This window comes from Oryctolagus cuniculus, chromosome 17 (genome assembly GCF_964237555.1).
Source record: "Oryctolagus cuniculus chromosome 17, mOryCun1.1, whole genome shotgun sequence".
Lineage (NCBI taxonomy): Eukaryota > Metazoa > Chordata > Mammalia > Lagomorpha > Leporidae > Oryctolagus > Oryctolagus cuniculus.
In genome coordinates this window covers 49014037-49035587 of record NC_091448.1, presented here as the reverse complement: position 1 = coordinate 49035587, position 21551 = coordinate 49014037, and the positions used below count along the sequence as shown (strand labels likewise).

At 52.9% G+C, this 21551-nt stretch overlaps 2 protein-coding genes across 19 annotated transcripts in view; one reads left to right on the top strand and one right to left on the bottom strand.

The window, feature by feature from the left end:
• Positions 1-21320, top strand: part of ITGAE (integrin subunit alpha E) — a 57873-nt gene extending 36553 nt beyond the window's left edge. For 3 of the 18 annotated variants that reach the window (XM_070061226.1, XM_070061222.1, XM_070061228.1), the window contains 13 exons: positions 924-997; positions 4626-4758; positions 5897-5995; positions 6469-6551; positions 7152-7229; positions 8074-8137; positions 8224-8331; positions 11828-11884; positions 12151-12246; positions 14426-14521; positions 19564-19674; positions 20261-20305; positions 20991-21320. In XM_070061226.1, the coding sequence (XP_069917327.1) occupies positions 924-997; positions 4626-4758; positions 5897-5995; positions 6469-6551; positions 7152-7229; positions 8074-8137; positions 8224-8331; positions 11828-11884; positions 12151-12246; positions 14426-14521; positions 19564-19674; positions 20261-20305; positions 20991-21086 (1140 nt within the window). In that variant the 3' untranslated portion in view covers positions 21087-21320. Of the gene's footprint in view, positions 1-923; positions 998-4625; positions 4759-5896; positions 5996-6468; positions 6552-7151; positions 7230-8073; positions 8138-8223; positions 8332-11827; positions 11885-12150; positions 12492-14425; positions 14522-19541; positions 19675-20260; positions 20306-20990 lie in introns of those variants that run through there. The other 15 variants (XM_070061223.1, XR_001795252.3, XR_011383629.1 and 12 more) reach the window with 15 other exon arrangements.
• HASPIN (histone H3 associated protein kinase) lies at positions 9185-11647 on the bottom strand. Its single transcript, XM_051825359.2, has one exon. The coding sequence runs from the start codon at positions 11618-11620 to the stop codon at positions 9389-9391; it is 2232 nt and encodes a 743-aa protein (XP_051681319.1). The 5' UTR covers positions 11621-11647; the 3' UTR covers positions 9185-9388.
• Positions 21321-21551: the final 231 nt, after the last annotated feature.

The following is a 21551-nucleotide window of genomic DNA, read 5'->3' as shown; positions in this document are numbered from 1 at the left end:
CGAGGTCATGCAGCCTACTTAACATCTATTTATGATTCTTGTCTCAGTCAGTTATGACTGTATGGGTTTGCAAAGATATTGAAAAGAATGTAACCCACATATGAAATGATGAAGGAATGTGGTGGAGGCCCTAAATGAGCTTCGTGCTGAACTCCTCCGGTTCACTGGGGCTGGCTGAAAAGAACAGGCTACCAGGCGATTTTAGAAACAAAGCAGAAGCCCCTGTACAAGGCTGCTGACCCAGTTAGAGCCCCGCGCTCTGACCTCTGCTAATCACAGTTCCCTTCTCTGGGAAGCAGACGCCGCTGGGGTGCTCCCGGGCTGCCAAGGAGCCAACCCAGAGACTCCCAGTGAAGCAGGTGGCCATGTGGCTTCCTGCTAAAAACTAGACCTAGTGGCTTTAGAGAATTTTACTTTTCAGCTCAGATAACTGGGGCTTTTCCACCTCAATGGAGCCCTTGGAAGCCGCTGTAGCTTTCTGGAATAGTTTGTGATGCATGGGCTAGATTGCAAGGGAGCTCGATCATTGATGAGAAACTGGTCACAGGGCAGGGGCCCTCGTGGGCCAGGCCCTGGCACTGCTCCGTGCGTGGGCCCCTTCCTGCTGTTGCCACCTGTGGTGGGGATGGAAGCTTTTCTGTTGGTGGCTTCCTCTCTGTTCGCAGCAGGGAGGGAGTCCTGAGTGTCGTGCACATGCTGTCCATGTGGCGGGTGCGCCCACCCTTCCACAAAGTGCACCCAGCTTTGGCTGTGGCCGGAGGCCTGGCTCACAGGCTGCCATGGCGTCAGAGTCACAGCTCTGTGGGGCCCCCACCTCCCTCCGACCACGCTGCTCAGGATAGGGGGGAAGGATTGGCCAATCCCTGGCCGGGTCGCTGGTGAATGTGGCGTCCCTGATCTCGTCCTGCTTTGTCTGGTTACAGTTGCCCTACGAGAAGGCCTGCAAGAACCCGCTGTTCTGTGTCGCGGAGCTACACGTGGCCACCGCCGTTTCTCCGTGAGTCGGGTCTGCTCATTCCTGCAGTGGCTTAGCTGGGCAAAGCCTCCCCCAGCTGTGCTGTGCACCCTCCCCCTCCTCCTTCCCTTCTGGGCCCTCAGGGCTACATGGGATGTGTATTCCGGTCTTACAGATTAGGAGGCAGGCTTGCATGGGGTCTTGGGGGCCATTTGGTGGACTTGAACCCTGGTCTCTTGATGTTGTGGGCAATGCCAGGTTCATAATCCACTGTTCCTCACTCCAAGGAAAAGCTCAGTTGGAGCTGCTCTCTTTCATGGATCCGCCCTTGGCCCAGTTCCCCCCATTCATTCACTGTTTCTGGAGGTCCTCTTAGGGGCTTTCCCTGTGAGCTGGGGAACCAGACAAGGGGGTGACCTTGCATTTTAACAGGGCTGTTCTTGCTGCATGTTGAGCATAGGCTATTGGGGCAGAGGTGGAAGCAGGGACACTGGTCACTGCTCCCATTTGACTATTTCAATTTTTTTTAAAAAGACTTACTTATTAATTTGAAACGCAGAGTTACAGAGAGAGAGGGAGAGGTAGAGAGAGTGATTTTCCATCCATAAGTTCACTCCCCAAATTGCTGCCAGAGCTGGTCCAGGCCAAAGTCAGATGCCCAGAGCTCCAAATGTGTCACCCACAAGGGTGGCAGGGGCCCAAGCCCTGCGCCGTCTTCTGTTGCTTTACCCAGATGCATTAGTAAGGAGCTGGGTTGGAAGCGGAGCAGCTAGGAGTCCAACCCGTGCTCTGATATGCAATGCCAGCTTAACCCATTGTGTCACAATGCTGGCTCCTGGCTGTTTCCATTTAAAATCAACACAATGGAAAGTTAGTTTCTCTGTTGCACCTGCCGCCTCTCAAAGGCTGCATACCTATACCCGACTGCTGGGTGTGGCAGAGCAGCATGGAGACCATGCCGGGCACTGCAGACGTTCTGGGGACCACGCTGGGCTTGGCAAGGGCCGACGAGGTCACGCGCGTGGTTTTGGACACACGGTGGCCTTAGCATGCCCTCCATTGCTACTCACGCCGCATGTGTGTCCTGAGACGGATGGCGGCTTGGCCAGACTTGGCATCTGGAGAAGAGCACCCACCCCGCGTTCTGGTAAGGCCTCTCAGACATTCGGAGGACTTGCATTCAGATGGGGACGCCTGGTGCAGCCCATCACTAAGGACCCAATTCAGGACTTTCGAGTGCTTTGGAATCCAGCCTAACAGGCGTTCCAGCTGCTTCTAACAGGGAGTGGATCACAGCCCAGAAAGCCCTCCCCACCAGCTGCCAGCCAGAGACACAGCATACACGGCTTGCCCAACAGTGCCCCCTGGTGTCCACAGTGAGCAAGCTCTTCTTTTTCAAGGGCATTGATCTAAGTGGTTTTTGACCTTTCTGTGTTCACGCACCCCCTGAAGAACCTAATGAATACTGCAGACCCCTCTCCCTAGGCAGTCACCTGTGCCGACATAGACATCGGCATCCCAGGCCCTGTGAAACTGTTCCTGGGCCTCAGGGGAAGGCACTGGGTGAAGCAGGCTGGTGACACTCACCCTTCCCCTGGACGCCAGGACGGCAGATCCAGCGGGCACTTCTACTCCTCCAGCTCGTCATCCTACACACACCTCTCGCCACGTCCCAGACCAGACGGGCTCTTTCTCCTGGGTTCTCTCCTGCTGGCAGTGGCACCACTCGGCCGTGCAAGCTGGAAACTTGGAACACATCACTGGCTCCCTGTCTTGTTCATTTGTCTCTGCTCTGCTCACCCCGCGGTCTGACTCCTCCTCCCTCTTCCCATCCCCGTGCCTGTAGGCGTGTGCGTCTCCTCTGTCAGATGGGTCCTCACGGCAGGCTGTCACCGTCTCTGCAGCTTATCTCCAGCCTCTTCTCAGCTGTGATAAAAAGCCAAACGGCACAGGCATTCGGCCTGGCAGGGAAGATGCTCACGTCCCATATCGGAGTCCCTGGGTTTGAGTCCCAGTCACGCTCCTGATTCCAGCTTCCTGCTCCTGTGCACCCTGGGAGCTGATAGCTCAAATACTTGAGTCCCTGCCACCCACGTAGGAGACCTGGATGGAGTTCCAGGCTCCTGGCCTTGACCTGACCCAGGCTGTTGTGAGCATCTAGATAATGAGACAGCATTTGGAAGCTCTGTCTGCCTGTCAAATAAAACAAAGCAGTGACAACACATATCATGTTGCTTCCAGAGCTGCACATTTCGCCTTTGGACGTTTCAGCTGGTTAGGAGGTTTTCTTGGTGTGGTTAGTGTTTTCCTGTGTATTTCAATGGCTGACAGTGGTTATGCAGCCCAGGGCCCCACAGCTCATCAGCATTTGGAAGGACAAGTCTCTCCAGGCTGAATGGACTCCTGCCTTTAATTTGGAAGGGCCTGGGCGGTTTTGTGGGTCGGAAAGCTGAGGCCAAGGAAGCTGCCTCAGTGGGGGCAGAATGGTGTGTGCGTCTCACACACACTGATCTCCAGTGAGAGAGCACGCGGTGTATAGAACGTGCTCAGAAATCCGTGTGCAGTCACCGCGCTGGTGTCGGGGAGAACCCTGCTTGGGATCAGAGTGGCTCGGTGGTAGGAGCAGATTTAGATTCACTTCTCCCAACTCCCCGTGGAGGTTGTTAGACCTCAGGCAAAATAGCCCCTCTTGTGGCCAGCGCCCTGGCGTAGCCAGTAAAGCCTCAGCCTGCGAGGCTGGCGTCCCAGATGGGAGACAGTTCCTGTCCGTGCGGCTCCACTTCCAATCCAGCTCTCTGCTAATGCACCTGGGAAAGCAGCAGAAGACGGATCAAGTGTTTGGGCCTCTGCTACCCATGTAGGAGACCAGGATGAAGCTCCTGGCTCCTGGCTTTGGCCTGGCTCAATCCTGGCTGGGGGAATGAACCAGCAGATGGAAGATCTCTCTCTCTCTCTCTCCCTCTCTGTATAGAACTCTTTCAAATAAGTAAATCTTAAATTACCCTATCTTGGCTTATTTCCTCTTCTATAAAACTGGAGTAACTGTACTATTTATTTTTAAGTTTTAAAAAATTTTCATCTACTTGCAAAGCAGAGAGAGAGAGAGAGAGAGAGAGAGAGAGAGAGAGAAATAGATCTCCTATATATATGCTTACTCCTGCAATAGCCAATCTGGGCCAGGCTGAAACTAAGAGCCTGGAAATCCATCCATGTCTCCCATGTGGGTGGCAAAGACCCAAGCACTTGAACCATTGTCTGCTGCCACCCGAAACGCATTAGCAGGAAGCTGGATTAGGAGTGAGCAGCTGGGACTTGAACCAACACTCTGGTATGGGATATGGGTATCCAAGTGGTGGCTTACCCTGCTGTGCCACATGGGCCCTGTATTATTTCATAAGGTTATTGATGGGATTAGTCGAGTGTGTGAAGCACAGTTCTTGGCACGTGGTCAGCATTAAGTCAAAGGTAGATGTTATTTTATCTTACTCAGCAACCCATGGGATGGGTGTGGCCGGCCAGGCGTTTGCTTATGTTAAAGGTGAGTCAGTGCAGGCTAAGGGTGTCCTTGAAGTAACTTACCTAAGCAGTCAGTAAAGAGCATGCTGTCCTGGCGCGTCCAAGTTTTATCGATTGGATGAGCTGGTAACACTGTCATCTATACCCTGTGCAGGCAGGAACTGGTGGTAGGTCTCACGAAGGAGCTGACCATGAACATCAGCCTGACTAACTCTGGGGAGGATTCCTTCATGACCAGTCTGGCTCTGAGTTATCCCCGAAACTTACACTTCAAGAGGATGCAAAAGGTAACTACATGGGAATGGGAATGGGAATGGGAATGGGAATGGGAATGGGAATGGGAATGGGAACGGGGACGCCTATCTGCTTCCTGGCGCTGCCTCCCCCTCCTCCTGGTTCACACATGAATGAGTAGTAACTGGATGAATCCCTGCTCGCAGCCTTTCTTAACCAGGGAGAGAAGCGAGCTCTGCTGCCCTAAGGCACTGAGAAAGGAAAAGTGAATTCTACCCGGCCTTTCCCTGGGGCTGGGACCCTCCCCCCGCCTTACCCGCAGTGGCAAAGTGGGACGACACCGAGCAAGGCTGTTCTCCCGCTCACAGGCCATCAGAAGCGCGGCTGTCTGAGGTCCGATCTGTTATTATGAACTCATCTCTCTGTCACTGTCACTTTGACAAAGAGAAGCAACGTCCGTTCCCATCTGAGGTGCTGAGCCTCAGGTGGTGTTTCTGGACGGAGCTTTCCACACCTCTAGTAATGGAACCATTTCCAAGGAAAAGGGCCTGATGTGGCCTGACCCCTGCACTTCCAGCCCTGCTTCGCCTACGTTTTGCTGGAACTCCACACTTCCCCAGAACCCATGAATAGCCCTCTCTCTGGTGAGATGGACCACTGCACAGTTTCCCTCTTGGCAATGAGTCAGTAAACCTGACTTTGTCAAAGTAGAGGTTTGTCCCTGGTCATCTTAGGCTATTTGGGCTAGGACAGCATCCCTTGTAGGCAAACATGAAAACATCTCTTATACATATAGAATATACCGTCCCTGGGAGAAGTCAGAAAATAGTCCCTCCAATAAGGTTCTGCAGCCAGTGGTCCAGATGAGGAACCGTGGCTGAGAATGGCTGCGTGGCAGTGCCTGGGCTCCTGCTGGCCTTCCACTCTCAATGCATCAAGGGTGCTCTTGGCCCACAGTCCAGCTCAAGTGTCTCCTTCCCCACAAAGACTTGGCAGGCTTCCCCGGAGCTGAATTCATTTTCTTCTGCACTGCTGTTCTCTGTAGCTGGCTCACAGAACTATTCCTTGGCCTTGAATGTAAATTCAATGTGTGAGAAAGATAAGGGACCCAGACTGATTTGTGTCCCCAGCTCCTGGCAGGGTGTGACTGCCGGTTTTGTTGTTGTTAAGAAGTATCTTCTGTGTTAACAGCCTCCCTCTCCAGACATTCAGTGTGATGACCCTAAGCCAGTTGCTTCTGTCCTGATCATGAAGTGCAAGATCGGTCACCCCATATTCAAGAGGTCATCTGTGAGTCTGCCTTGACTGGTTGGCTGTTCGCACCACCCTAGGGTCACCGCCTTCTACATCCTAGCCTCATCTGAATCTCAGCTGTGGTCAATCTACAGCTGGGCCTAGAACTGCTGTGTGCTCTGAAAGGAGAGAGTGTGGGATGGGGGAGAGTTTTCTGGTGTACAGCCAGCCAGAATGTTGGCTCGCCTCAGGGAAGCAGGGTGAAGTTGGGGGGAGGATAGAACACCTGGCCAAGTTACTGGCTCCAAGGTGAGTTCCTCTCCTGCCACCTTCTGTGTTGGGGAACTCTGAAGTGGTTCCCTCAACTGTCAAAGGGGAAATAATGCTGTGTTCACAGCACACCTTGAGGTTTACACGAGTAAGGGATGTGAAAGTCGCTGTGGGGAAGAGGAATTCTGTCTCCTAGGTCTGCTTAGTTGGTAATAAGCAGTTTGAATATGGTGCTATGACAATTTTTTTCCCCTTTAAAGCAGGCAAATGTTTTGGTAGTTTGGCAGCTAGAGGAAAGTGCTTTTCCAAACAGGACAGCAAACATCACCGTGACCTTCACCAAGTAAGTAGTGCCTCTCCGCAGATGTAGGCTGTGGCGCTGGAAGAAATCTCCCTCCCACATGCGTGCTGGGAGCTATGGCCCTGTCAGAGTGAGACCATAAAAGGTACCTACTCTGCAGTGACTCAGCTTTCTTGGTATCAAAGATATTCAAAATATTCTTTTATTCACAAATAAAACTGTGGTGTACAATGCGGCTCAGATGGGAATTCTAGTTCTGGCTTAACTTTGGCATAACTCTGTTGTCTGCTAACCTGCATGCCTGGGGGTGGAGGCACTGCACAGTTGGGAAGGGATTCTCAAGCACGGGTGATTCAGAGACATTTTTGGGTTGCTGTGACTTGGGGGTGTTACTGGTAAGCATCAGAAATGCACAGGATGACCCCACAGCTAAGAATCACGTGGTCCCAATTGTTGATGCCGGAAATCTTTGAAATCACTGTTTGTCTAAGTATGGTCTTGTTGTGATTCGTTTGCATTCTAATTTCTTACCTCCAAGAGCCTTTTCTTATCCAACTCTCCCAAAACCCCAGGGAGCCAATGTACAGATGCAACATTTACATACAAAGCAGATGCACTGTGAACTAACACTCTTATTCCTAGTTCCAATGAAAAATCTTCTTCGGCTATAGAGACCCACAGCCTTCAATTCAAGCACGCCTTTGTTGCAGCTCTTTCCAAGTAAGTCGTGCCCAGGGCCAACACCTCTGTGACTGCTGTAGTCACAGATACTTCACTCTCTGCAGTCAGTCAGGGAGGAAGTGGGCATTGCCTTTCTCTAAGAGGCTGCTCAGAGCCCAAGGCTCTGACACTGAACTCTAGGGCACCGTTGGTCAGGTCCTAGAAACCCCCGGTGGTTATCAGAGGAGCAGTGCCAACTGGTCCTGGTACAAAAGAGAACTGACATGATATAATGGAGGAAAGAGAGGGGCTGTAACATTGGGAAATAAAGAGAAAGGTAAGATCACTTTAAGGTGTAACAGAAAATGAACCAGCCCAGGGCCAGTGCTGTGGCATGGGGCTGCCGATTGCAGTGCCGGCATCCCATGTGGGTGCTGGTTCAAGTCCCAGCTGCTGTACTTCCAGTCCAGCTCTTGGCTATGGCCTGGGCCCCTGTACCCACGTGGGAGACCCGGACAAAGCTCTTGGCTTCAGATCGGTCAGCTGTAGCTGTTGTGGCCATCTGGGAGGTAGACCAGCAGATGGAAGACCACTCTCTCTGTAACACTACCTCTCAAGGAAATAAATTTAAAAAAATAAAATAGCCTAAAGAGGAAGCTGGGTCAGAGTAGCTGGAACTTGAACCAGGCACCTCAATATGGGATGCGAGTATCCCAGGCAGTGACTTGACCGCTGCACCACACACCCACCCCTACTGGACATTTTGACATTCAGCTTTGATTCTTAAGGGCCTGGTGCCATCTGTCCTAGTGTATCCAAATAGTGTATCCACATGGAAGCGTTAAAGTTCATTCCAAGTGAGAAGGGCACCCCTGAGGCTTAATCCATGTCCTCTGAATTGCAGACCGTCAGTGATGTACGTGAACATGGGCAGGGGGCTTTCTGACCACAAAGAATTCCTCTTCAACGTAAGTGCTCAGGGCCCATCCCTGCAGAGCTGCGGGCGGCCGAGTCCTGCCAGCCTTGACTGTCTACTGTCTGATTTGATCTGCAGATACATGGGGAGAATCTCTTTGGAGCCGAATTTCAGCTGCAGATTTGTGTCCCAGTCAAATTACAAGGTCTCCAGATTGTAAAAGTGAAGGCCCTGACAAAGACTCAGGTACTTGCTGACGATTCTTTATTACAAACACATCTCTGTCTGGAGTGACTGGTTCCTCAAAGGTATAAAAACTGAGTTCTAGAAAAGGAGTGAAGACAAGATTAGTGAACTTTCGGAAAACATTAGGAGTGAATTACCCAAGTCACGTTCAGGAGTATCGACCACTCAAATCTTAAAGCAACATTTGTTTTTCTCTCCTTGATGCATAAGCAAAAATGCAAACCTTTTGAGTAGCCTTTGAAAACTGATAAACATGTGACATTTCTTACACTACCCGCATCCCTATTATCTCCCTTTCCTTTCCCCATCTCTGCTTTGACTCCATATCTCTAGTCTGGTTCCCAAAGCCAGCCTTGAAACCTAAGGCAGTGGGCTCTGATCAGTATGACAGCTGAAGCTGGGCCTTTCCTGACTTTATTTAAAAAGATTTTTATATACTTAAGTGGCGCAGAGACAGAAAGGGAGAGACAGAGATCGATCTGCTGGTCTACTCCCCAAATGCCCACAACAGGGCTGGGCCAGATCAAAACCAGGAGCAAGCAAACTCCAGCTAGGTCTCCCATATGGGTGGCAGGGACCCAAGTACTTGGGCCACCATCTGCAGTCTCCCAAGTCCATTACCAGGACGCTGAATCAGAGCAGAGGTGGGAGTGAATCTGATTTGGGATGTGAGTGTCGCAAGTGGCAGCTTAGCCTGCTGCACCACAAAGCCTGCAGCTATTTGTGTGTGTGTGTGTGTGTGTCCCCCCCCCCCTCAGGTTACATAAAGCGTCAAGGTTCAAAAATGAACATACAGTCAGGAAGTTACAGAACAGCCTGCTGGCAATTAGAAAGAGGGCGTCGACGTTGTAAATACTTGTTCTCAGCTGTAGTTTATTTTTAAGGATATTTGTTAACAGCAAGTTTAAACATTTCCAGCTTCCATTTGGAAACAAAATTCTTTGATTAGCTGTCTGAAAACAAGTGGCAATGGAAATCTCCCCTGCTCTGGGGCTGGGGCTGGGGCACAGCACCCGAGGCTCCAGAACCAGTGCCCTCTGGGCGGGAGCCCTTCGGCTTACTGAAACAGACTGTGTTCGCAGAGCAGGTCGGTGGCGGAGCTGAAGTTCAGCACTGTCTTATGGAAATGCTGGATCTTCTTCCTCATTCTCCTCATGGCGGGGGTGTTGCATTTGGTCCTGAAGGTCATCTGTTTCAGGATCTTGTCGGTGAGGTAGTGGAGCCAGAGCACGTTATTGTAAGGGTGATACTCGCCCCAGCAGTTGTTGTTCTCCTTCCTCATGAGCCTGTAGATCTCGAACTGATAGTCGCCCTCCCCCGAAAACAGGTCCTCGTCCCTGGACACGTCACAGAACACCACGATGCCGTCGCGCTCCAGGCGGGACAGGGTGTAGTCGATGATGTTGACCTGCAGCCCGCAGGTGGGGATGGTCCTGGTCTGCCCGTTGAGGGTGTACTGGAGCTCCCTGAGGTCGGTTTTCTTCAGCAGCACGTTCCCCCAGTGCAGGTCTCGGTGCTCAAAGTGCAGGGACGCCTCTGCCACGGCGAGGGACGCCGTGATCTGGTGCAGGATGCTCTTGGCCGTGGCCAGGGAGGACAGCTTTGTTTTCATCTGCTCTAAGTCAGTCCCTCCAAACTCAAACTCCAATACAATGAAGAGCTGGTCTTCCTCAAAAAAGTCAGGCCGGTCATTGAGGGACCCTTTGGCTGCGTGGTAGTGATCCCAGGCTTGGAGGAGCAAGGGAGGGTAGGACCCTTGGACGCAGTGCACCGAGTGCAGCCCAATAAAGCCCTCTGTGCGGTTGCACACCTCATCGGACAAGAGGCTCAACTCTTTGGAGATGATAATCTCTGGCAGGATTTCCTCAAAGGTTTTCTGATGGGCTCCGTTGACTAAATCGGGTCCTTCGATCGCAATGATCTTTAGGGCGACGGGCGTGTTGTGATCAGCAAGTGTTTGAAACACTTCCCCAAACACCCCTTCCCCGATCTTCTCGCAGCATTCCAGTTTTTCTCTGGAGAGGCAATAGCTAAACGGGACAGGGCCTTCCTGATTGCATTCCCAGTAAACCTTTTCAGCATCGCACGCCTTTTTGTCCGTGACGTGCAGGGAGTTTAAGGGGCTTAGCAAATAGATGGAAGACGAGCGCCAGGGGGACACCGCGCTGCTGGTTCTGTGCGCGCCGGGATGGTCTGAGCAGTCCGACAGGAGGGACCCCGAGAGGGAGCTGGCAGTGGTGTGGGCGCTGCACACCTCCACCACATCGGCCACGATCTTCTTCTTATGGAAACTGAAGGAGGCCCTGACTTTAGTCCAAGAGCAGGCGTCCTGTAAACGAATCCGGTCCCGGGCGAGGGCTGACTCCTTCCCCACCCTGTGGCCTTTTTTACACTGGAGGGAGGTCTCCACTGCCTCTCGATGTCTCCTCTTCCGGCTTGGCCGCGTTCTCTCAGGTACGACACAGTCATTGCCACCACTGGCTTTCCTACAGTCTCTGGGAACAGCCTTGGGGGACCCCAGTTGCTGCCAAGAGCCCGGCCCCTCCAGGCTGCTTCCCACACGTCCTCTGTTACCGCAGGACTCCCCCCCCTTCTCCCCATTTACCCCGAACTCGGAGTCCTCGGGGTTTCCCGAGTCTGTAAGGCTAAAAAGAGCTGACCTGAGGCCGGCACGGGCTCGGAGGACCATCCTGGTGAACCTGCCTCCGGGTGCTGTCTCCCGGGAGCCGGGGAGAACCGTTCGGTCCAGGGGTGTTGCCGGGACGTGGGCTGCAGAGGGGCCGGTGGGGACGACGGCGCCCCTTGGGGAGGCCGGGGAGCTGAAGAGGGAGGCGCTGGTGCCCAGCTCGTCGCCATCCGTGGGCTGGCTGCACATGCTGAGGTCGTGGCTCAGGCTGCCGGGGCTGCGGCCGGGGAAGGGCGGCGGTCGGAGCGGGTTGCAGGGGGTGCTGCACTTCTGCGGGGCCCGAGCTCGCAGCCTCAGGCGTCTCGGGGTCGCGGTCGGCCGATTCCGGGAGACGCGGCGGCCAGGACGCCTCCGCCGACGACCGACCGGGCTGCCGGGGTAGTCGGGGTCTTCAGGGTTGTCGGAAGCCACGGACTGCGAGTGGCTGGCGCTGCTGGTGTCGCTGCTGGCGCTGCTGCTGAAGAAACGCTTCCGATCCTCGGGCGGGAACCACTGCGCCACTGCCCGGCCCGGCTGCCGCCGCCGCCGCCGCGGCCCCTGGCCACGGGCTACCCCATACGTTCTAAAGAGCCGGCTTCCAGCCGGACCGAGTGACGCCGCCATGGCCGGCACCCGCCAAGTAGTTCAAACGCAAACACCGCGAGACTTCCGCGTGACGCGTAGGCGCGCGCCTGCCTGCCTGCCTGCTGGGTCCTAGAGCCCGGCCCTGCGCATGCGCGTCTCGCCCAGGCTGACCGGACTGGGGAGTTGGGTGCGATAGGGGGGCGGTGGTGGTCGCTCACTCATTGGCGCCAATGGCTGTCGTTTCAGAACCTCACGGTGTGCTCCCAGGGTCCGCAGAGTGATTGTGTGAGCGATCGGCTTCAGGTGAGCGCGGCCGCCCGGACAGACTGAGGGAGCGGGAGACGGGAGCGGCCGGGATTGTCCAGGGTTGCAGCGAGGGCGGACGGGGGGCGGCCCCGAGACGCTGCTTTGCCTCGTCCCCGGGTCACTGTAGCCGGGGCTGAGATGGGCGCCGGCACCGTGCACCCTGTCTGCTCCGGGACGTTCAGATCCCCGCGTGCACAGGGTGGAGGATGCCAGCCCTTCCGCCGCACAGGCCGTGGGCTAGCTGACGGGCTTTGCTTTTCCAGCGTGTGGAAAAGTGGTGTTCCGTGAGCTGCGCTGTCAGGTCGGCCAGAGAGAACGTGACCGTGGCTGCCGAGCTCGCCCTGGGTCCGGCTGCGCAGGTACCGGAGCCGCAAACGCCTCGGGTGCTGCTGTCCCGTGTCCCAGGCTGGTCCCCGACCCACCTGCTGCCCAGCGCCTGCCTTCACCGCTCAGGCTGCTCTCTCTAGAACCATTTTTCTCCGGCTCCGTACCGGGAATTCCCTGCGGCTCCTCCCTGTCTGAGATCCCCGGTGCACACCAGCAGCAAGCCCTGCCTAAGTTCATGCCGAATCCAGTCTTTCCTCTGCATCTCTACGGCCACCAGGTGGGGTGGTGGAGGCTACGGCAGTGCAACCTTGAACCCCTGCTTCTTGCCTCTGTTTTCTCCGCACTCTACAGATAGTTCTCGTAACAGCTCTGCATCGTTTTTTGTTTTAAATATTTATTTATTGGCCGGCGCCGCGGCTCACTAGGCTAATCCTCCGCCTGCGGCGCCGGCACACCGGGTTCTAGTCCCGGTCGGGGCGCCGGATTCTGTCCTGGTTGCCCCTCTTCCAGGCCAGCTCTCTGCTGTGGCCAGGGAGTACAGTGGAGGATGGCCCAAGTGCTTGGGCCCTGCACCCCATGGGAGACCAGGAGAAGCACCTGGCTCCTGGCTTCGGATTGGTGCAGTGCACCGGCCGTAACGGCCATTTGGGGGGTGAACCTTTCTCTGTGTCTCTAACTCTGCCTGTCAAAAAAAATTATAAAAAAAAATTTAGGGCCGGCGCCGCGGCTCACTAGGCTAATCCTCCGCCTAGCGGCACCGGCACACCGGGTTCTAGTCCCGGTTGGGGCGCCGGATTCTGTCCCGGTTGGGGCGCCGGATTCTGTCCCGGTTGCCCCTCTTCCAGGCCAGCTCTCTGCTGTGGCCAGGGAGTGCAGTGGAGGATGGCCCAGGTGCTTGGGCCCTGCACCCCATGGGAGACCAGGAAAAGCACCTGGCTCCTGGCTCCTGCCACCGGATCAGCGCGGTGTGCCGGCTGCAGCACGCCGGCCGCGGCGGCCATTGGAGGGTGAACCAATGGCAAAGGAAGACCTTTCTCTCTGTCTCTCTCTCACTGTCCACTCTGCCTGTCAAAAAAAAATTTTTTTTTAAATTTTAATTTATTTATTTGGAGGGCAGAGATACAGAGAGAGAAAGAGGTTGATCGATCAGTCTTCTATCCGCTGGTTCACTCCCCAAATGGCCACAAAAGTGGGGGCCGGGCCAGGCTGAAGCCAGAAGTTTCTTCCGTTTTTCCCACGTGGGTGCAGGGGCCTAAGTACGTGGGCCATCTTCTGCTGCTTTCCCAGGTGCATTAGCAGGGAGCTGGATCAGAAGTGGAGCAGCCGGGACAAGAACCTAATGGGATGCAGGCACTGCAGGTGGAGGCTTAACCTTCTGCGCCACAGCATGGGCCCCTCTGCATCTTCTAAAAGCAAATACTCAATTGTGCCTCTCTTCTGCTTTAAAAAAAAAAAAAAAAAGAGCAAAAACTGGTTCTGACCCGTCTCTAGCCCTCACGGGCATCTGGGGAGTGAACCAACAGACGGAAGATGTCTCTCTCTCTCTCTCTTTCTCTCTATCCTCTCTCCTTGTCTCTTTCTCTCTCTCTAACTCTGACTTTGAAATAAATCAGTCTTAAAAAGAAAGTCGTTTGCTTCTTTTGGACTAAAATCCATGCTCTTTGCGACTTGTAAGGTCCTACAGGATCTGGTCTCTGCTGAATTCTCCATCTTCCAGAACTGTCCTTTCTCACCCCCAGCCCTGGCTCACCACCAGCTGTTCTGTCCTTCCTGATAACACAGCTTGCCAATATTATTCTGGCCACTGGACTTCTGGCCACTGCTCTTGCCCCAGATCTGCACGCGGGTGGTATGTCAGCCCGTCCCTGGCTTTATTCTAAAGTGGGAGCTGGTGACCACGTGAGAGCACCAGGCCTGAGCTGAAGCAGCAGCAGTGGGGAATGGAGAAGTGGGGACGGGTGCTAGAGAAAATTAAAAAAAACAAGAACTGACTTTGGGTGGGGGTTGGGCATAAGATAAGAGGTAAGGGGAAAGAAGCTGGGGAGTAACTGGAAATGCCTTGCTTGGTGGTGGCTGGGGCCATGAACGAAGCTAGGGAATGTGGGCGAAGGAACACGTTCGAAGGGAAAGGTGGTGAGCACTGTGCAAAAACGGTTGAGTTCGTGTCTAAAATCTGTCTTGTTTCCCGCCCTCTTTCCTGCCATCTTGTAGTTACTAAGAGATGTCCGTGAACTGCAGGTCTTCGGGAAAATTGTTTTCAACGAATCTTTCTATGTGGGGCTGAACCCAGAGAACCACAGAACCCAGGTAATACCTGGAATTCTAGGCACCTCCTGGGAAAGGTGTGCGGAGCCTCTGAGTCCCACCACACAGCTCTGCTGTGGCCTTCTTTCTGCTTTCAGTCTCGGCTCCCCTGAGCTCGGTTCTGCCATTAGCTGCCTTTGCAACATGGAACGGGGCAGCTTCTGCCTCCGTTGTCTTTGCCTGATAAATAAAGCAATTGAATGAGAGGCCTAAGCGGAGGGAGGTCTAGGTTGAAATAACTAGGCTGGAATCAACAGCCATATATGCTCTGATTCAAAGATACATTGATTAAAAAAATTCCTAGGTGGGAAATTGTTGTCTGTATACATTAACAACCTCCCTAGTGTGCAGCTCAGTGTTTACAGTATGAAACAGGTGTACAGGCTGGTGCCGGGACTGGGCCAGGCCAAAGCCAGGAACCAGCAACTCAGTCTGTGTCTCCCGCATGGATAGCAGGGTCCCAAGTACTTGAACCACCACCTGCTGCCTCCCAGGGCGTGTTTAGCAGGAAGCTGAAATTGGGAGTGGAGCAAGGGCTTAAATCCAGGCCCTCCGATACAGGATGCAGGCATCTTACTGCACACACTCGGTGTTTCTGTTTTTTAAGTTTTATTTTGGATTCTGGTTCAGGTCCTGGCTGCTCCACTTTCGATCCTGCTCTCTGCTATGGCCTGGGAAAGCATGGCCCAAGAAGATTTTGCCCAAGTTCTTGGGCCCCTGCACCCGCATGGGAGACTTGGAGGAAGCTCCTGGCTTCAGATCAGCCCATCTTCAGCTGTTGTGGCCATTTGGGGAGTGAACCAGCAGATGGATGACTTCTCTCTCTCTCTCTCTCTCTCTGCCTCTGTCTCTCTGTAACTCTACCTTTCTTTCAAGTAAACAAAATAATCTTTAAAAGGATTTATTTATTTACTTGAGAGGCAGAGAGAGGTCTTCCATTTGCTGGTTCAGTCCCCAAATGGGCGCAACAGCCAGAGCTGGGCTGATCTGAAGCCAAGAGCCAGGAGCTTCCTCCTGGTCCCCCATGTGGGTGCAGGGGTCCAAGGACTTGTACCGTCATCCATTGCTTTCCCAGGCCATCAGCAGGAAGCTGGATCGGAAGTGGAGCAACCAGGACTTGAAAATCTGGCACTCATACGATGCCATCGTCGTAGGCAGTAGCTTAACCCGCTGTGCCACATGCTGATCCCAGCACCCAGGTTTTGTGTGTTTTTTTTTTTTTTTAAAAGATTTATTTATTTGAAAGGCAGAGAGGTAGAGGCAGAGTGAGAGAGAGAGAGAGAGAGAGAGAGAGAGAGAGAAAGAGAAAGAGGTCTTTCATCTGCTGGTTCACTCTTCACTTCACAACGGCCAGAGCTGTGCTGATCCAAAGTCAGGAGCTTCTTTCGGGTCTCTTGCAGGTTCCCAAGCACTTGGGCCATCTTCTACTGCTTTCCCAGTCCATAGCAGAGAGCTGGATCAGTGGCACTGCAGACAGCAGCTTCACCTGCTATGTCATGGTGCCGGCCCCAAGCACCCAGGTTTTAAAAAGTAAATAATACCAAAAAAAAAAAAAAAAAAAAATCCAAGCCTCATAGAAGGCACCAAATGAAAATAATTATCCTTTCATTCTTCCTCATCCTATGTATCTCTTCCCAAAGGGAGTTACTACTGTTAACAATATCTTGTATACATATTCTAAATTTATATAGTTTAGGTATTACTGATTTTTTTATTTCTAGAGCATAGATTCCCCTAAACTGATGAAATTCTGTATCCTAGGATAGGCAGTTGGCACAGCGGTTAAGATGCTGCTTAGGACACCAGCATCATATATTACACTGCCTGAGTTTGGGTCCTGGCTCTGCCTCCAGCTCCTGGTTCCTGTTAATGTGCACCTGAGAGGCAGCAGGTGATGGCTCCTAGGTTTCTTGCCACTGACATGGGAGACCTGAGGCTCCTGGCTTCTGCCTGGCTCAAGTCTGGCTGTTGTGGGATTTGAACAACGAACCAGTGGATAAAAGATCTTTGCGTTTTTTTTTTTTTTCTCTCTCTCTTTTCTCTTTCAAATATAAATAAGAAAAAAATGTTTAAAAAAAAAGCACCTGGGGCTGGTGCTGTGGCACAATAGGCTAAACTTCTGCCTGTGGTGCCAGCATCCCATGTGGGCGCTGGTTCGTGTTCTGGCTGCCCTCTTCCCATCCAGCTCTCCTTTATGGCCTGGGGAAGAGTAGCAGATGGCCCAAGTGCTTGGGCCCATGTCCCTGCATTGGAGATCGAGTAAAAGCTCCTGGCTGCTGGCTTCAGATTAGCACAGCTCTGGCCGTTGTGGCCACTTGGGGAGTGAACCAGCGGATGAAAGACCTTTCTCTCTGTCTTTACCTCTCTCTGACTATAACTCTACCTCCTAAATAAATAAACAAAATCTTAAAAAAAAACAAACAAACAAGCATCTGACTTGGAGTGAATCTATGAGTATAAATAGCGGTGCTCCAAATGCATTTCAGCTGAGGTAAGGAACCCCAGCGAAGGTTCCGGAAGGGCATATGCTGCATATCTAGTGAGGGAAGCACACCCAGGGTCGCCGCCTTGCCCCTCCTCCCGTACTCTAGTGTGTGTTGGGGATGAAGCCCGCACAAAGTGGCCACATCTGCGTAGCCTGTATTTTCAGATGGCAGAGGACACAGTAGGACGCAAGGGGTCAGTAACAAAAGGATTTCTTTTCCCAGGTACCTTCCCTTTTCACAGAGGACAATTTTCCTAAAAGTTCCCAGGAGATGTCCCCTTATCTTATAGTGAGAACTGGAGCCCATGTCAGTCACTGGCAGAGGCAAGCTCAGACCAGTCACGATTCCTGGATGGCTGTGGGGTAGTTCACGCCGGTGCTGGCTGCAAGCTGCAGTGCCCTGTGTCCTGCTCCTCCCTGCCCCACCAGGGCAGCTTGGAGGCCCTGCTGGGAACCTGTGCGCTTAGAACAGGACTAAAGGTCTACTCCGATCTGGCCTCTTCACCAGTGCCTCCCTGGGACTGCTTTCGTTTCCTAAACCCGGGTGTGTTAGCTTCCCAGCCTCCTACCTGTGGGAGAGAAAGGCAGCTCTCTTCCTGTTTTTCCTCCTTTGTTTGGGTGCCTTCCTGTTCTCAAGTCCTGGAGGGTCACCCCATGTCCATCAGCCTTTATAGTGTCATTGGAGAAGGCCTTTCAAGGGAACCCAGGGCTCAGGGCAGGCAGAGAAGTCGTGCTGGCGCCCCGGGCTCGCCCGAGTCCCCGGAGCACGCTCTGGCCACGACGCAGGAGGCCGCATCTGCCCTCAGGCGGGCCTGGCGTTCCCTGAGCTTCCCCACAGAGCCCAGTCCGTAAGAAGAGGGATGCAACTCCTAGAATTGAGGGGACCCCTGGAAGACAGCGCGGGGAGGCATTCCGGTAGAAGAGCTCTGCGGTGGTGCGCACGGATGCAGTGTGCGTTTACTTTCGTGTTGCTGAAGTCACACGTGCTTTTAGCCTGGGGAAGGGCAGACCGGTACCTTTGTATGTAGGCTTCCTGTGGGGAGACCGTGTCGCCGAAGACTAGGGGTTTGTGCAAGATCAAAAGGAGCTGTCAGAACAGAGTTGGAGAGGACTTGGAGGTCATTGCAATGAGTCACCATTTTGGAGACAATGAGCATGAATTAAGAAGTTTAAGGACACAGGGTGACACCCAGCTGGATGTGGACTCTTGGTTTCCTTTTCTTTCTTTTTTAAAAATTTATTTATTTACTTGAGAGGCGGAGTTACAGAGAGAAAAATCTTCCATCTGCTGGTTGACTGCTCAAATAGCTGCAGTGGCTGGAGCTGGGCTAGGCCAAAGCCATGAGCCTGGAACTCTATCCGGGTCTCCCACATAGGAGGCAGGGGCCATCTTCCGCTGCTTTCCCAGGCACATTAGCAGGGAACTGGATCGGAAGTGGAGCAGCTGGCACTTGAACCTGGCACTCATGTGGGATGCTGCAGGCAGAGGCTTAACCTGCTGTGCCACAATGCCAGCCCTGGCATCTTGGTTTCTGTCTCCTAGGACAATGTCCTTTTTGTTTTGCTTTGTTTGTTTTTAAAGATTTATTCATTCAGGGGCCTGCGCTGAGGTGCAGTAGGTTAATCCTCCGCCTGCAATGCTAGCATCCCGTATGGGTGCTGGTTCTAGTCCCAGCTGCTCCTCTTCCAGTCCAGCTCTCTGCTGTGGCCTGGGAAAGCAGTGGAGGATGGCCCAAGTGCTTGGGCCCTGCACCCACATGGGAGACCAGGAGGAAGCACCTGACTCCTGGCTTTGGATCGGTGCAGCGCCGGCCGTGGCGGCCACCTGGGGAGTGAACCAATGGAAGGAAGACCTTTCTCTCTGTTTCTACCTCTCACTGTCTGTAACTCTACCTCTCAAATAAATAAATAATCTTTTTAAAAAAAGATTTATTCATTTATTTGAAAGGCACAGTTACGGAGAGGCAGAGAGAGAGAGAAGTCTTCCATCTGCTGATTCACTTCCCAGATGGCTGCAACAGCCGGAGCTGGGCCCATCCTAAACCAGGAACTTCTTCTGCGTCTCCCACGTGGGTGCAGGGGCCCAAGCACTTGAGCCATCTTGTCTTCTAGTGCTTTCCCAGGCCACAGCAGAGAGCTGGATCAGAAATGGAGCTGCCAGGACTTGAACCGGCGCCCATATGGGATGCTGGCACTGCAGGCGGTGGCTTTACCCGTTACGCCATTAAGCCACAGCGCAGGCCCCAGTCAGTGTCCTTTAAAACCTAGAGAACTGACTCCTGGGACCCTCTTTCAAATGGCGGGAACATCTTCAGTAGAAGGTCACAGTCTCCTGACACATTTTGCTCTTCCAGCTAAGACACCAAAATAGTTTTCCTACCAAGTATCCTGATCACCTGACTCAAAATGAGTAAAAAGCAGTGGAGATGGTTAGCTTTCTGCATTGTCCTTATCAGTCACGATCGATACTCAGGATGTGGCCAGCCTTCATGTTTTGCTTCTTCAGCATGTTCCTCCTTTGCTTCCCCGATGTATTAGATGGTCTCTTTGTCATGTCCAGATCACCGTCGTCTTCCTGCAAGATGAGTGGAACTACTCCCTGCTGCTCATCCTTGGCAGCAGTGTTGGTGGCCTGCTGGTTTTGGTCCTGATTATCGCCATCCTGTTCAAGGTCAGTTCTACTCAGGTTCACTGGGCCGGAGAGGCCTGGGCCCTGCCTGGGGCACTGCTTCCTAGGACAGGAGCGGCTACCCTGGCCTCCTGGCCAAGTTTCCTTTTTCCTTCAGTCACACACAGCCCCTGTTTGGCCAGTGAGTGAAACAGTTTGAAAGAATAAAAAAAAATCTACTTGAGATATTGAAGTACAGGGAGGTCTTTGTTACACAGATCTGACTGTCATCCCCCAGCGAGAACCTTTCCTTGCTTTCCCTGTTGTAATGTGCAAATGTCTACTCTCTGGCATCTGCCCCTCTCCACCCTTTTATTTTTATTTATTTATTTATTTTTTGGACATGCAGAGTGGACAGTGAGAGAGAGACAGAGAGAAAGGTCTTCCTTTGCCATTGGTTCACCCTCCAATGGCCACCGCAGCTGGCGTGCTGCGGCCAGCACACCGCGCTGATCCGAAGGCAGGAGCCAGGTACTTCTCCTGGTCTCCCATGGGGTGCAGGGCCCAAGCACTTGGGCCATCCTCCACTGCACTCCCTGGCCACAACCACCCTTTTAAATCTTGCTCTTTTTTTTTTTCCCAAAACAAGCTGGACTGTTCCCTAAGGAGGGCCACGCCTTTGTGCTGCACATCGGTGAGTCCCCTGCCGGGAATGTCCATCCCCACCCCTTGCGCTCACTCCTCTGAAGACTCTGCCTGGCGATGCCTGAGTCATGGGCGTTGGGTTTTATGCTTTTCCTGTGAGCTGCCTTCTGGAAACTTCCAGGTGGCCATCATCCCACCGAGTTGTGGTTCTCTTCCTACTGACTGAGCTGGTTGATGGAGGAAGCCATACTCAATCTCTCTGTCCTCAGCGACTGGGCCATATTTTGAATATTTTTATGTAAGTGAAATTAGATCCAGTATAGCCAAAACTATCATGCTTTGCAGAATTAATTAAGAAAAGTTAGAGTGCTCTAGGGGTGCAGAGGCAGGTAGGGAGTCAGCCCGCGTGGTGGACCCGGAGGAGGCTTCAGGCTCCTGGCTTCAGATCGGCCCAGCTCCAGCCACTGCAGCCGTTTGAAGAGTAAACTAGTAGATGGAAGACTTCTCTCTGCCTCTCAAATAAATAAGTAAAACCTAAAAAAAAAAAAAAAAGTAAAGTCTGGAGCAATTGGCTCACTGGGAGAGATTCAGGGGAAGGCAGGGACAGGGAACAGGAAGTAGGAGAAGCAGAGAAGTGTAGGGGCTGTTTCAGGGGCAACCAGAAATAGGGTTTTCTAAAACATAAAGCGCGCTATCTTACACCTCTAATCGGGCTTCCCCTCCCTCTGTTGCAGTGTGGCTTTTTTAAAAGGAAATACCAGCAACTGAACTTGGAGAGCATAAGAAGGGCCCAGCTGAGAGCCGAGAGCCTGCTCCTGGAAGACAGTTAGGACCTGCGCTCGCGTCCGCTGGAAGAGGCTGTCGGCCGGCCCTGGAGCTCCGAGAGGCTCAGTGTCGTGGGGGCTGCTTCTTCCCGTGGCACGAGCTAGAGCAGATCAGACAGATTGTAGGAGATTGTTCTGCAGCCAGACGCTGCCCCTAAAGTGTCTGCGCGTTGTGTGAAAGTAAGAAAAACTCGGAAGACATTTGGTATTAAATAAAGTTAAACTGTTTTCTTTACAGTAGCACCGCTAATATGAATACGTTCTTTATGATATGCAGTGAATTTTGATATTTGATAAAGCAGATTTTCACTTTCATTTTTGAAAAATTATTGATTATTCTTCACATTAGCCTTTCAGATTTCTAAAAGAAGCTCCTTGGGGTTGACTTTAAACGAAGGTCACGTAGGGGGCATCGCCCCAGCGTCTCCTCCTGCTCAGGAAGAGGATGTGTCTCCACTTGCTGAGGTTTTT

Coding starts and splice junctions, on each gene's coding strand:
- HASPIN (XM_051825359.2), bottom strand. CDS start 11,620: ATGGCGGCGTCACTCGGTCCGGCTGGAAGCCGGCTCTTTAGAACGTAT.